At 40.1% G+C, this 14,341-nt stretch overlaps 1 protein-coding gene across 1 annotated transcript in view; it reads right to left on the bottom strand.

Moving 5' to 3' along the window:
* Positions 1-14,330, bottom strand: part of SIGLEC5 (sialic acid binding Ig like lectin 5) — a 45,168-nt gene extending 30,838 nt beyond the window's left edge. The window contains exons 1-3 of the mRNA XM_039839487.1: positions 12,545-14,330; positions 12,254-12,360; positions 10,684-10,895 (exon numbers count right to left, since the gene is read on the bottom strand). Of these exons, the coding sequence (XP_039695421.1) occupies positions 10,684-10,814 (131 nt within the window). The 5' untranslated portion in view covers positions 10,815-10,895; positions 12,254-12,360; positions 12,545-14,330. The remainder of the gene's footprint in view (positions 1-10,683; positions 10,896-12,253; positions 12,361-12,544) is intronic.
* Positions 14,331-14,341: the final 11 nt, after the last annotated feature.

The following is a 14,341-nucleotide window of genomic DNA, read 5'->3' as shown; positions in this document are numbered from 1 at the left end:
GTGATTAAGTTAAGAGCCTCGAGATGGGGAGATGATCCTGAATTATTTGGGGGAGCTCTAAATGACATCACGAAGGTCTTTAAAAGACAGAGGCAGAGGGAGATTTGACTACGGAAGAGGAAAAGACGACGTAATGATGGAAACAGACACCAGTGATACACTCTGATGATGGAGGGAGGGGCCACAAGCCAAGGAATATACAAGGCCACTTGAAGCTGGAAGGACATGGAAAACAGATGCTCCCCTTAGAGGCTCCAGAAGGAGCCAGCCCCGCTGGCACCTGAACTTTAGCCTCACGAAACTGGTTTTGAATTTCTAACCTCTAGAAACAAATACATTTGCGTTGTTTCGGCCACTGAGTTTGTAGCCGTTGGTTACAGCAGCCTTAGGAAACTAATACATAAGGCTAGAGAATACTTCCCTTAGCCACACCTGCAAGGCTCTGGTATAATAACAGTGAATTACAGCTGAAAGAGGGCAGGAGAGAAATTTGAAGTATGGCACCTCCAGCTACAGAAGGCATTAAACACAGCCAAACTCCTAGTCACATCAACAGAAAATCTTATACTAAATGTACCCCAGTTGCTATCCCTCCATACATCATATATAGCTATATGGCTAGCAATTTAAAAAAAAATTCAAGGCATGCTAAAAGCTAAAACAAAGGCATGAAAAACAACAACAATGAACTACAGGGAGGACATATGAAAACTTTCTAATTTTGCCGTGAACCTAATACTGCTCTAAAAATTAAAGTATATATTTTTTAAAACATCGACACCACTACGGTCTGCAAAAAACAAACCAAACATCGGACCCAGACTCAGACATGACACCGATGTTGGAATTACCACACCGAGAATTAAGAATCCCCATGAGTACTGTGTTAAAGGTTCTAAAGGAAAAAGTAGACAACCTAAAGGAACAGATGGTAATGTGGCAGAGAGCTGGAAGCTCTAAGATAGATTCAGAAAAGAAATGCTAGAAATCGAAAACATTGTAACAGAAATTAAGAACAACTGGCCTCTCTGGTTGACAGCAAACGTACTCCCCTCTCCTGTAATACTAAGATGAGTCCCGGAGGGAAAAGCCCCCAGCTCCTGGGGTCCTGGCTCGGGGAAGTATTGACAAATATCTTAATTAACGAACATGCCATATCTCTTACTTAGGGCTTCTTTAATTTCTCTTGGCAACATCTTACGGCTTCAGCGTCGAGGTCTTGAAACTCTTTTGTTAGTTTTACTTTTAGGAGTTTCTGTGATTTGGGGTACTTTTTAAAAAGATATCGTATTTTTAATTTAATTTTCTGATGTTGCTAATATTTCTGCATGTTGATTTTGGATGCAGCTACTCTGTTAACTTCACGGATTAATTCCAATCGTTTGTTTTTAGACCATTTTGAATTTTCTGTGGACACTATCTTGTCATTGGAAACAAGAATGTTCGGCTTCTCCTTTTCGAATCACTATGCCTTTTATTCTTTTTCCTGCCTCATTGCATCCTCTGGTAGTTTCAATGCAATGTGGAGAAGTGGTGAGAACAGACGTCTTCATCTTTTTCTTGACTTTAGAGGAAAAGCGTTCAATATTTCACTCTTCAGTATAACTGGAAGCCCATCCTACACAAGTACAGTGAATCCAGTGCCACTCGCCCCCCAAAATTCTCGATCTTAGTTTGGAATTAGTTTACATACGGGTTTTCAAAACATTTTAAATTTATTGGTTACAGTTTACCATTTGGAGATGTCTCACAATAACCCGAATGCCTAACTTCTTTTGAAAAATGTTAATATCTGGCATTTCCACCTGACAGAAATCAGCTGGGTCTGAGCAGGAGCTTCCAACTCTATTCTGCTGCGTTCTCGCAGGAAGCGTTATGGTCTCCACTCTGCGCTGAGGCCAAATATACCATTTGTCAGTATATTGGCCCCTTTTTTTTTCCTTCCACGTCTCTTACACTCAATTTCTATACCTCTCTTTCTACTCATGGAACTTGATTTTGTATCTTCTGGGAATATAGGTCCACTGACCCATCAGACAAAAAGTCCTCTAGCCAGAGGTTTACCCTCTAACTTGATTTCTCAGCGGTAGATCTTTCTCACTCTGAGGCAGGGAGGCAATCAAAGTCCAAGTGCGCCACCTGCCGGACAAAGTGTGCTCCGCACACTCTGCTGGTAAATACGGTGAGACCAGGGTCCACAATTTAGATGCCCAATGCTCCAGCTCCCTCCAACACAATTTGTACAAATAATAAAGTAGAAAAAGAATAGAGCATGGAAAAAATTATAAAGAAGATTTAAATAGTTAGCTGTAAGAAACCGAAATAAAAAACTGGTAGACTGTAGCAGCTTCTCACAAGGAAATTAAAGAAAACCTTTTTTTTAGATTTAAGCAACACTAAGACAACGGAATAAAAATAGAACTAGGGAATCTAGGAAAAATAATTAAAAAGCGAATAATGACAATGAAAAATTAAAATGGATTTAGAAGAATAAATTACAATACTTGGCACAGAGAAAATAAAAACCACTAGCATAGAGTCTAGAGTCGGAAAAATCACACAAAATGCAGGAAAAAGAATCAAAGGGTGAAATGATGAGGGAAGGAGGAATAGCTCTGGAGGAATCAAATTATTTAGAGAATTCTTTGTTCGGTTCCTTGCTAATAATAGGAAAACTTGGAATGAATGAATGATTTTTCAGGAACACGTAAATTATAAAACCATTCTCAAAAAGACAGAAACATATTAAATAGATGGGTAACTATGAAAATAAACTGACAGAATCATATTAAATTATTTCAAACTATCACCAAACAATTCAGATTCAACGTAAACTAAAAATAAAAATAAAAAGCTTCCCAATTCTGTCTAGAGCCAGCATCCCATAATATAAAAGCCTAATAAAAAAATAAATAAAAACACAAAACCTAATAAACTAAAATTCCAAATAGATCCCAATCAATAGAAACGTCTAGTAAATTAAATATATATATGTGCATATACGTATACACACATATACATATACATTACACATATACCGTGGCCAAATGGATATTACCTAGGAATGCAGACATGATCGAACGTTAGACTATCTTTTAAAATAATAGTTGTTCTGTAATTTAGGTAATTTTGATGTGGCTGTGGGAGGAAGGAACAACAGCATCTTCCTACCCCTCCATGTTGGCCCGGAAGTCCTCAAAAATCTTTATTTAGATAGAGCAGAGGAGACTGTGCATATCCCTTTGTTACAGGCTAAAAGGATACTCTTAAAATTCATTATCTTTTTCAATAAAAATCCCCTTATATAGAATTATTTCTTTAATCTATAAGTCTTTTTACCTACCTATCTATCAGGTCACGTAAAATGGAAAATGGGTCTAAATGCTTCACTGTTAAACATTCCACTGGCCACCCCAGGAGTCGGTCCTTGGATCACTTCTCTTTGCCATCTTTACTTCATTCCCAAAACAATCTCATTGAGCACTGGTAACTCCCAAATATATAACTTCATCCTCATTCTCTCCCCAGAGGTCCATACTCATAGATTTAATTGCCTGTCTGGGTATCTAATATGAGTCTTAAACTCATTACATCCAAATCTTTCTCCAGATTTCCTCTCCAAGCCTTCTCTTTCTACAGTCTTCCATGCCTCCGTAGATGTTGACTCCATTTTTCAGTCGGTCAAGCCAAAGATCTCAGAATCATTTTTGTTCCCCTTCCTTCTTTTACACCCTACATCTAGTCAGAAATCCTCTCAACTCTACTATTCAAAATTTACCCAGAACCCGTCCTCTTCTGCTTTTCTCCCCTTCCCTTCCCTCCCCTCTCCTTCCCTTCCTGTGTCTTCCTCTTCCTTTTCTGATCAGTAGAGCTCTAAAGCCATCAGGGGCAGAGCAAGATGGAGTGGTGGCCTAGAATGAGGTGTCTCAAAGAGAGTGAACGCGGTGTCTACCCAAGAATGTCAAAGAGGAACGTCAGAACCTGAGCAAGGTGAGAGGGCATTTGCATGTGTTTCTACTCAGGAATGACCCAGCAGGGCAATGAGAGAGTCCTTGATGGATTGGTGTGGGGTGAGGTAGGGACATCACGGCAAGAGAAACAGGGCTAAACGGGATAAAGAAGCAACCACGCTGGGGAGGAATGGTGGCTGAGATGGGGAACTCATTACACTCAGGAGGTCTGCTCGAATAAGGAAATGGATTATGGATAATGGGAAAGAGATTTTCTCAGAGAAGAGATTACATATAGAGGAAGGCAGAAGACTAGAATGACCCACGTGGTACTGGATTGGACCTGGTGGTAAAGGAGCAAACTCGCGGATTTCAACATTTGTTTTATGAATGAATCAATGAACGAATGTAGATGAGAGGTTATTTCCAACAAAGTCAAGAACAAGGCAATGGCACCTGCTAGCTCGATTATTACTTAACATTCTAACAGTGGGGTTCTTGGTTGTGCGGGGAACCGATTTGGGTTAACTTAAGCAAAAAAAAAAAAAAGAATTCATTCATAGCACATTGGTTGGTCAGCTAACAGACTGGATGAGAGAGTTAAAGTGCCAAGTTTAAAAAATGGGTCAGAACCAAAGGAAACAATGAAAAGAGGATCATCGCCAAGTTTGCCTAGGGACAGCCTGGGTCCATGCCCAATGCCAGCAAAGGTTCCATGCCCAATGGAACCAATGCCAGCAAAGGGAGCACTGGACCCTTCTCTATGTCTTTATAAAGTCCAATGTGAATTTAGTCAGACACCTGCACACCAGCCACTAGGTTTCAGAGACAGCGTCTGGCTTCCTTACTGGTGAGAAGTGACATCTGGAGACTTCACACAGTGATGGAATTCTCAAGCAGAGAAATATAGTTTAGCTGCTCCCTGCAAACATTGCCTTTAGAGTACCAGCCATAAGCAATTACAAAACAGAAACAAGTAAGAGGTATAAATAGTGGAAAGGATAGATCCTCATATTTGCAATTAGTATGATCGTATACCTGGGAAATGCAAAATTAACTGCAAAAACTATTAGAAGCAATATAACTTATTAAGGTGTCACATTACACTATAGTTTTTCCATTCCAGCCCGAATGACATTTAGAACCCGGTAAAATTATAAGGAATTTGGACACATTTAGCTTGCATGGAAAACGGTGTGGAAGCAATGTCACGTGCATTACATCTACCCATTCACTTAATCTCAATGATTCCACTCCGGGGAACCTATCTCATTTAAAGAAAATCATCAGTATGTAAAGATAAATGTACAAGGATGTTTATCGCAGCACTATTTGTGGTGGCAAAAACAAAACAAAACAAAAAACCTGAAACTGAAAACAAAATAAATGCCTATCGATCAGGTAATGACTGAATAAACTTTGGTACGTGGACACCACTAAATACAAGGCAAACTTTTAAAAATCAGAACAAAGTGAATGAAGGAGGGATGCAAACTCAGTTATCGTCCATTAAGCCAGTTATTTGAAATACTTGCAAAATGTAAAACAATGTCACTCTTTATATTGATTTTTGTTTTTGAAAATATAGATATATTTTATTAGGTATATGAACCGTTTTAACATGTGCAGGTTTAACATTGTGACTTTAAATGATTTACTATATAAATACCTTGACAACAATTCTCGCTGGATGAGGATCATAAAGAAACTACAAATTAGAAAAAAATCAGACAACCCTGTAAAAAACTGGCTAATGACCTGACCAGACTTTGAACAAACCAAGTCCAAACGACTGTTAATTATAATAAAAGGGTCTCCATTTTATTATTTAAAATAGCCATAATAAAAGATATAATGTGTGTCACTGTATCAGTAATTAATAAACAAATAGAAAAACAAAATATATATTTATAGTAATTAGTATTGCACCGATGTTAACTTCCAGAGTTTTTTAATTTTTAATATTATTGTGATAACACTTAATATGTGAGCTACTCTCTTAACAAATTTTTAAGTGTGCAATATGGCGTTGCTGACTTTACATACAGTGTCGTATAGCAGGCCACTAGAACTTGTTCATCTGGCTTAACTAAACTCTGTGTCAGTTCATTAGTAGTAACTCCCCATTCCCTCCTTCCTCCAGCCCCTGGCAACTACCATTCCACTCTTGGATTCTATGAACTTGACCATTTGAGATACTCACAGAACTGGAATCATTCAGTATTTGTCTTTCTGTGACTGGCTCGTTTCAGATAGCATGATATCTTCAGGTTCATCGCATCGTCACATATTGCAGAATTTCCTTTTTTTTTTTTAAGGCTGAATAATATTCTGTTGTATGCATACACCACATTTGTCTTTATCCATTCATCATCAGTGAACATTTAGGTTATTTCTACATTTTGGCTGTTGTGAATAGTGCTGCAATGAACGTGGGAGTCCTGATTTCCATTCTTTTGGGTAAATATCCAGAAGTGGGGTTGATGAATCATATGGTAGTTCTATTTTTAATGTTTTTAGGAACCTCCATACTGTTTTCCATAGCAACTGCACCATTTCGCATCGCTACCAACAGTGTACAAGGGTTCTAATTTCTCCACGTCCTTGCCAACACTTGTCTTTTGTTTTTCTGTTCATAGCCATCGTGACAGGTGTGAGGTGGTATCTCACTGCGGTTTTTCTGATTTGCAATTTCCGGAGGATTAGTGAGATTGAGCACCTTTTCATATACCCGTTGGCCATTCGTATGTCTTCTTTAGAGAAAAGTCTATTCAAGTCCTTAGTCCTTTTTCGAACTGGGTTATTAGGTTTTTTACTCTTAAATTGTAGGCATTCCTTATATACTTTGGAGATTAATTCCTTAGCAGATATATCATTACCAAATATTTTCTCCAATTCTGTAGGTTGTCTTTTCACTGTTGACTATTTCCTTTGCTGTGTGAAAGCCTTTTAGTTTGACGTATTCCCACTTCGTTTTTGTTTTTGTTTTTGTCTCCTATGCTTTAGGTGTCATATTCATAAAATCATTGCCAAGACCAATGTCATGAAGCTTTACCTCTACGTTTTCTTCTAAGAGTTTTACATTTTCAGGTCTTACGTTTAAGCCTTTAATCCATTCTGAATTGATTTTTGTATATGGTATAAGATAAGGGTCCAGTTTCATTATTTTGCATGGGGATATCCAGTTTTCTCAATACCATCTGTTGCAGAGACCATCCTTTCTCCATTGTGTATGCCTGGCACCAGGTACATAAGATGTTAACATTAGAAGAAGTTGGGGAAAGTGTATGTGGGAATTCTGGGTACTATTTGCAACTTTTCAAGACACTAAAATTGATTCAACACAAGGAGTTAAAACTGTACAGTAGCCTAATTTTAATATGCGGGAACAATGATTTCTCAGCTCTTTTAGCTTCTTTTTTCTTGTTCACTATACTGCGCGATTCTGATACCAAATAGACGCTCATTTGGCCAGTAAAATGTAATAGTGATATTGCTACTGGGTTATGAAGCTTTTCTTCCTCACTAATAGAAACTGACTAAGGACAGGATTACTTCCTCTTCGGGAAGATTTGGTCAAAAATGATGATATAATTCCATTAGCGCCATACTAAAAGTGAATCTTTGTCAATTTCGGAATAGTTATACAGCAGATGTAAGATTGTTGCCCTCGGTTACTTTTGTGAAGTGTAACATACATAAAGATGCATAAAACATATATATTCACACACATCTCACGAATAAATATAAACACTTATATTCATATAGATCAAGAAATGAAATACATACAGTACTTCAGAATCTCCTCCAGTGGCTTCCCCAACAGGAGTCTCCTCCATCCCTTCAGAAGTAACCAACGGTCTTTCCTTATAATCTTGCCTTCACTCTTTTTGGCGCTATCACGTATGTAGTTTTATTTTGACTGTTTTGAGGATTAAATATTTATATATGTGGAACAAGATTTTATGGGTTCATTTGTGTCTTCTTACTTTCTCCGACATTGTGTTTGGGGGAGCTGGCAATGTTCGCGAATAGCTAGAGTTCATTTCTTTTCGTTGCTGCATAGTATTCCGTTGTGTGGCTATACTACCTGATTCTAAGTGGGTATTTGGATTGCGTCCAAATTAGGACCACGACAAACGATGCCGCTGTGAACTTTCTTGCACGTGCATCTCACGTAACTGTGCACAAGTATCTCTAGAGCAGCAGTTCTCAAACTATTCGGTCCCAGGACAATTTCACACTATTAAAAAAAGTCTTGAGCGCCCCAGAAAGTTTCTGCTTATGCAGGTTACATCTATCAATATTTGCCTTATTAGAAATTAAAACCGAGAAAATGTGAAAATGTATATGTATTAATTCATTTAAAATAACATTTAAAAGTTACGCGTTAACACGAACAACAAATTTAATGAAAAATTCCTGTATTTTTGAAGACAAAAAATCAATGGAAAGAGTGACACTATTTTTACATTTTTGCAAATATTTTTAACATCTGGCTTCATGGAACAGATCGTGGGACTTCTCTTCTTTGTTGCTGTTGTTCAAGGAGTCTTTCGAACATAGAAATGTTTCTTTGCCACTTTGTTTGAATACGTTGTATGAATACAGTCCCGAAATCTCTTGTACATCATGAGTTTAACTTTGGCTGAAGAAGAACGTTGAATGTGTAGCACATCATCTTTCTGCTTATGGCCAGTTATTCTTTTACCTGATCCTGAGCTCCAATTATTTTTGGGTGCACAACTAAAGAACGTGAACAAATCACAATTTCTAATTCGCTCATAGCCTTCGCCATTTTTGTCCTATTATCAATGACAACTACTGATTTTCCATTCTACACACGTTTCATAAACCACATTCACTATCTTGTTAACCATGTGTAAGACCCAGAAATATCTCAGCAACCAAACAGAAATATACTTAAAATCATTATAAATCAAATAAAAAGGAACCTGAGCATTTCTTCACATCCGAATGTTTTGTGTACAAGACAGAGAAGTAGTATATATAATAATTCTGTGCACAGAATAATTTTTCAAAATATGTTTCCTAGAAAGAACTTTCTGGAATAATAGCTTGGGAAAATTCTGAAAATAATTCATCTTCCCCTTCTTAAAATGGTTCACAGTATTTTGTAGTCAGTTTGGCAGCTTTGATTTAAGGTTTTGGCTTCAATAGACTCAAAACGAAAAAGAACTTATCTTTCAAAAGTATTCTTATAAAATATGTTGTTTGGAAGTTCGATCCATGGGAACCAAATGTGTTTGGGACACCTCATTTCTGACACTTTTATAATTTTTTTCCCTGCTCTTTGCATTCATTATTATGCCTGGATCAAAGATGATTTACCATAGAAGTTGTCAGACATGATTTTAGAGGGTTTTATCACCACTTGAAGAAATTTAAGGCAGCAAAGTTGTCGATCTTTTAAAATACATCTTCACAAACGTGAAGAATTTTCAAGTAATATCTTTTCTTAAAAGATGCCTGACCTAAATGGAATTAAATAACTAAAAACTAAAAATACTGTTATTAAAGATTATTTTCTTTAATAGTATGAAGTCTAGAATACCAAACCATTCTACAAAGAATTTCTATCTAATCGAATATTTGCTCTTTTGCTTCATGTTATTATTTACGTTTTTGCAATTATTTGTCAGTTCCGAGAACATTTTCTTCCTAATGGTATCTAATTAAAGCACCTTTAATATTCATATGCCTTTTTGGGTGTAAAAGGCATGCAGATATGTCCCCTCAGAACTGAAACACTTACTGATTCCTTCAGCGGCTGGGAATGTTGAGGGCAGGAAGCTAAGCGTCCCCTTCCAGAGGAAAGGCGCTGCATCACCTGTGGTCATGGTCCCTTCCTGGGGCAGCCCACATCCAACGACTGATCATAGTGAAGTTTAAAGGCCCAATCCCCTTGCCCTAATTCAAGACATCTCATCAGAGCCTTCCAGCTCTAGGGCTCCCTGTGAGACTGGCCGAAGCTTTTGTTGTGACTGCGTAATAGTTCAACTTCTCCCAAAGCTTGATCTGCCTCTTTTACACCGTGACACGTGTTAGGCCTGAGAGCTCTCCCCTAATTCATTTCCTGAATTCTAATTTATTTTTCAGAGTCCTCTTCTGAAACCCCCTACAGCCTACAGGCTTTTCCAACCATCATTAATTATTTCAGCCTCTTAGTCCTGTAATTATATAATTATACACTCACACACACATTTATACTTTGACTGACTAATACCATTTTAACCTTGAACACAAAAGCAAGATTTTTACTCCCAGTTATACTGGGATGGTTAAATTTGAAGTGACTATTAAGATCTCAATGTAAGGTGGAAGCAACTTGACTTGTTCAACATTACTGATGTTGTTATGCTGGTTAGAAGTGATGGTAACCCAACTGATTACATATTCATTGAGCCCACACAAGTTCTGGGATGCCAAGAATGACCTTCGAAGTGGCATTCAATGTATCAGCCTTCAAAAGATGGAGGTAAGGCTGAAGTCAAATAGGAAAATGTGAACAAATACTGTGACCGAAGCTGAATTTTAATGCAAACCAAATATGGGTATATTCGTGTATGTTAGTGCGTGTGTGTACTTAAGCATGAAGTAACGTATGGGAAGACACACAAATTAACGTAGACACTGTATTGCTTTCCTAGGACCCTCAAAACAAATTACCACAACCTGGGTGGCTTAAAACAACGGAAATTCATTCTCTCACAGTTGCGGAGGCCGGAAGTCAGAAATCAAGGTGTCAGCGGGGCCGTGCTCCCTCTCAAGGCTCCTCTCTCGCTTCTTCCAGCTTCTGGTGGTTGCCAGCGACTCTTGGCACTCCTTAGCTTGTAGCTCCATCTATCACTCCAATCTCTGCCTCCATCGTCACGTGACCTTCTTCCTCCCCGTGTCTCCTCTGTATCTTCAAATCTCTCACTCCTTAGAAGAACAGCAGTCATTAAGTTTTGCCCTAATCCTGTAAGACTTCACCTCAACTTGCTTTCCTCTGTAAATTAAGGGAATTAAGACTTCAACGTATCTCTTTTGGGGACACAACTGGACCCACAACAGATCCAATATCTGATTTAGCGGGGAGAGGCACCTGGGGAGTGGGCCAGAAGGGAGGAGTCAAGAACACACAAGCAAAGGAGAAAAGAAAAGTAGGGGAAGGAGGGGAGGCAGAACGCAGCAGAAAGCGTTCTGTAAGTATAAATTGTACTGTTTATGTAAAATTCTGCCCATGTACATAAAGAAATTAGAATAGCGAGCTAGTTCTCGTTTCTTGGTAGAAATGATAACAGAAAATCCTTTTATTGACCTTCCTATGTGCCAGACACTTTTAAGCACTTCACATATAAGGACTCCTTTAATCTTCATATCTCAACGCTGCGATGTAGGTACTATTATGATCGTACCCATTTCACCGATGACAAAATTAAGGAATAAAGAGACGTAGCTAGTAAAATGGCTGAGTCAGGATTCGAACCCATACAGTCCGCTTCAGAGTCCGTGCTCTTAACCACCTCGTTATATACAATAGAATCCTATTTGGGGTAAATAAAAATACTGTATGTGCATATGAATGCTTGTATATTTTAGAAGACTTAAAGTGTCAAGATAAAAAATGACATCTTGGATTCTAATCAGCTCTGATGGGAAGTCACAAATACACAAATGCTCTGATCTACCTGTACTGGGTCACATGCCCAGACCAAGTGTTTGGGGGGAAGAAAGAAGGGCATTAATATTAGGATATTAATATTAACTAGAACATTCTTGTTAGAGTCACAGGGAGAGGGCTTCTCATAAGGAAGAAAGGCTGTATTACCAGGGGAGGGAGTGCACAGCAGCTAAGGGGCTGGCAGAAAACACGCACATACTCCAGTCTCCTTGAGCCTCAGAACCACCTTCCCTGTCTTTTGTTGAGAAATGAAGCAACTGAAGAACCTTCGCTCTTCAGATAGAACAGAAGATAATGGCCCAAGGGTTAATAGTGGGCATGAAATTTGTCTTCTGAGAGAGAGAGACAGAGGGGCAGAGAGAGACAGGGAGAGGGGTGCGTCCTGTCCATCAGGGCAAGTTGCCACCTGGGATTATGTAACGGCACAAAGGAAGCGTCTGTTTTATTTGGATCATCTGGTATTTCGGATGCTCTGCCAGTCTGAGGATTATCACACCTCTGGGGATTAAGTGGTGCCGCAGGATTATCTGGGGTTTGAGGTTGATCCCTCACACTCAGGGATTCTCTGCTACTCTGATGTTCCTCGTGCCCTGGTAAGTTCTTGACTCAGACCTACCTTAGGGCAGGTTGAAGTGTCTTCCTGACCAACAGTTCCTGTTCCAGGAACTTGGGGACGGCTTTGTGAAGGACGGGATGTTCCTATTTTTATATCAGCACGCTGTTCTGAGGAAAAACAAGAACGGTGGAACTCGTGTCTCCGGAGTGGATGGGAAGAGTGGTCCCCATATCTCACGGGTGCGGGAATTATGGATGTTAGTTATCAGGACTGACAACAATCTCATGAGGATGTCCGATGAGAATGGTGCCCCCGGTGTCGCCACCGCTGACGGAAACGGTACATCCTTACTCTCAGGGGCTGATGGGAATGGCGGGTCCTGAGTCACAGAGGCTGACGGGAACGGCGGATCTCGCATCGCAGGGGCTGATGGGAATGGTGCACGTGAGTCACAGAGGCTGACGGGAATGGTGGCTCTCGCATCGCAGGGGCTGATGGGAATGGTAGATCCTGCGTCGCAGGGATGAGAATGAATGGTGGCTCGTCAGTCTCAGGCGTTCATGAGAACGGAGGGTCATGAGTCTCGGGCATCTGTGGGACTTGTAGCCGCTGAATCTGGGGTGCCAAGGGATTTGCGAACCCTGTATAATAGAGAATAATGGAAATAGTGGTTCCCGGGACTCACTAACCAATGAGAATGGAGGCCTTGTTCAGGAAAGAAAGAGAGTTATGTTTTGCGGTTTGTTTGTTTTTTATCCCAGAGGCTTAAGCAAGTCCCAGCCTAACCCATAGCCATATATTATTCATCCATCTCTCCATTCATTCGTTTAGCAACCATTTGCCTGAGCCCCTGCTCTGAGCCACACCCCATGCTGGGTGATACTGAGGACATAGAGATGACTCAGACCTGGATCGTGCCCTCAGTGAATTCCCAGAGACAGATCCAGACACCGAGAGTCGCAACACAACGGGATCAGCGTCACGCCGAGGAGACACAGCAGGGTGATGCGATTTACCATCCTGCCCTGCCTGACTAGGGGACATCTGGGGTGATCGTGAAATGACAGTAATTCTGGAAGCCGAGTCCAGGTGCAGGGTCTGACAAAAGGTCCTTTTTATCGTAGGTGAACCTGTGCCTGACAAGTCTAACGGGTGCCCAACGTCAATACCAAAGAAGCTGCACATTTTCGCAGAGGCAGCCCACCTCGAAAGACAGAGCATGGACTTTGCAGCCAGACAGGCCTGGGGTCCATTCTTGGCTCTGCCATTCACTGTGTGCGCTTGAGCAACCCATTATTCAACCCCTCAGTTCCTCGGCCTTACACGCAAATAAAACAGCTCCTAATAATAACATTGCTTGATGATTTAATGATATAACAAATACCAAGCCCAGGGCATGTTCCCAAGGAGACTTTCAGTAAAGGGCATGTTTATCATTATTATGATTATTCCTATCATTAGTAATTAATAAATTTTCAAACCTCTACACGTATTTATTAAATATCTGGGTTCAGAGGCTTAAGAGCATTGGAAGAAATCAGTAGAAAAACGACACCCAGTGATCTGCATATGCATTAGCATTAGTTTCTTCATGTAAAAAAAAAAAATCTCCCAATTGATCAAATCAGTATAAATCAATTTCTACAGTGGAATACTATACAGCCGCTAAAATTAATGAGGTAGCTCTATAAGCACGGATATAGGAGGACTGGCAGGACCGTGTTTAAAAAGCAAAGTGTGGAAGAATGGGATCCCGTCTGGGGACAAAAAAGAAGCGGTGGTATAATACATGTGCATAGATGCAGAGAATTCCTCGGGACCGATACACGAGAAATTGGTAAGCACGAGCTGTCCCCAGAGAGGACTGGGTGGCCCCAGGGACCAGGTGGGAGAGAAATGCATGTTCACTGTCAGCCCCAGAACTGGATACCCACCACTGCCTGGACGTCTTCCCTAAGTGTCCCCCAGCCCCTAATGTGCACTAGGTTTCAAGCTGTGCACAGCATCTTCCCTCTCCTGTACCCCACGTCTCCCTCCTGGTTCCCCACTGGGAACAACGCTTGTCCCCTCGAGTCCTGGGCCAGGCTTCTTGTTGTTGTGTCCTCTTTTTCGTGTCTTTCCTACCTGTCACCCACCCCACCCCACCCC

Source organism: Pteropus medius, unplaced genomic scaffold, assembly GCF_902729225.1.
Source record: "Pteropus medius unplaced genomic scaffold, Ma_sr-lr_union100, whole genome shotgun sequence".
In the NCBI taxonomy this organism is placed as follows: domain Eukaryota; kingdom Metazoa; phylum Chordata; class Mammalia; order Chiroptera; family Pteropodidae; genus Pteropus; species Pteropus medius.
This window is presented reverse-complemented; position numbering and strand designations above follow the sequence as displayed.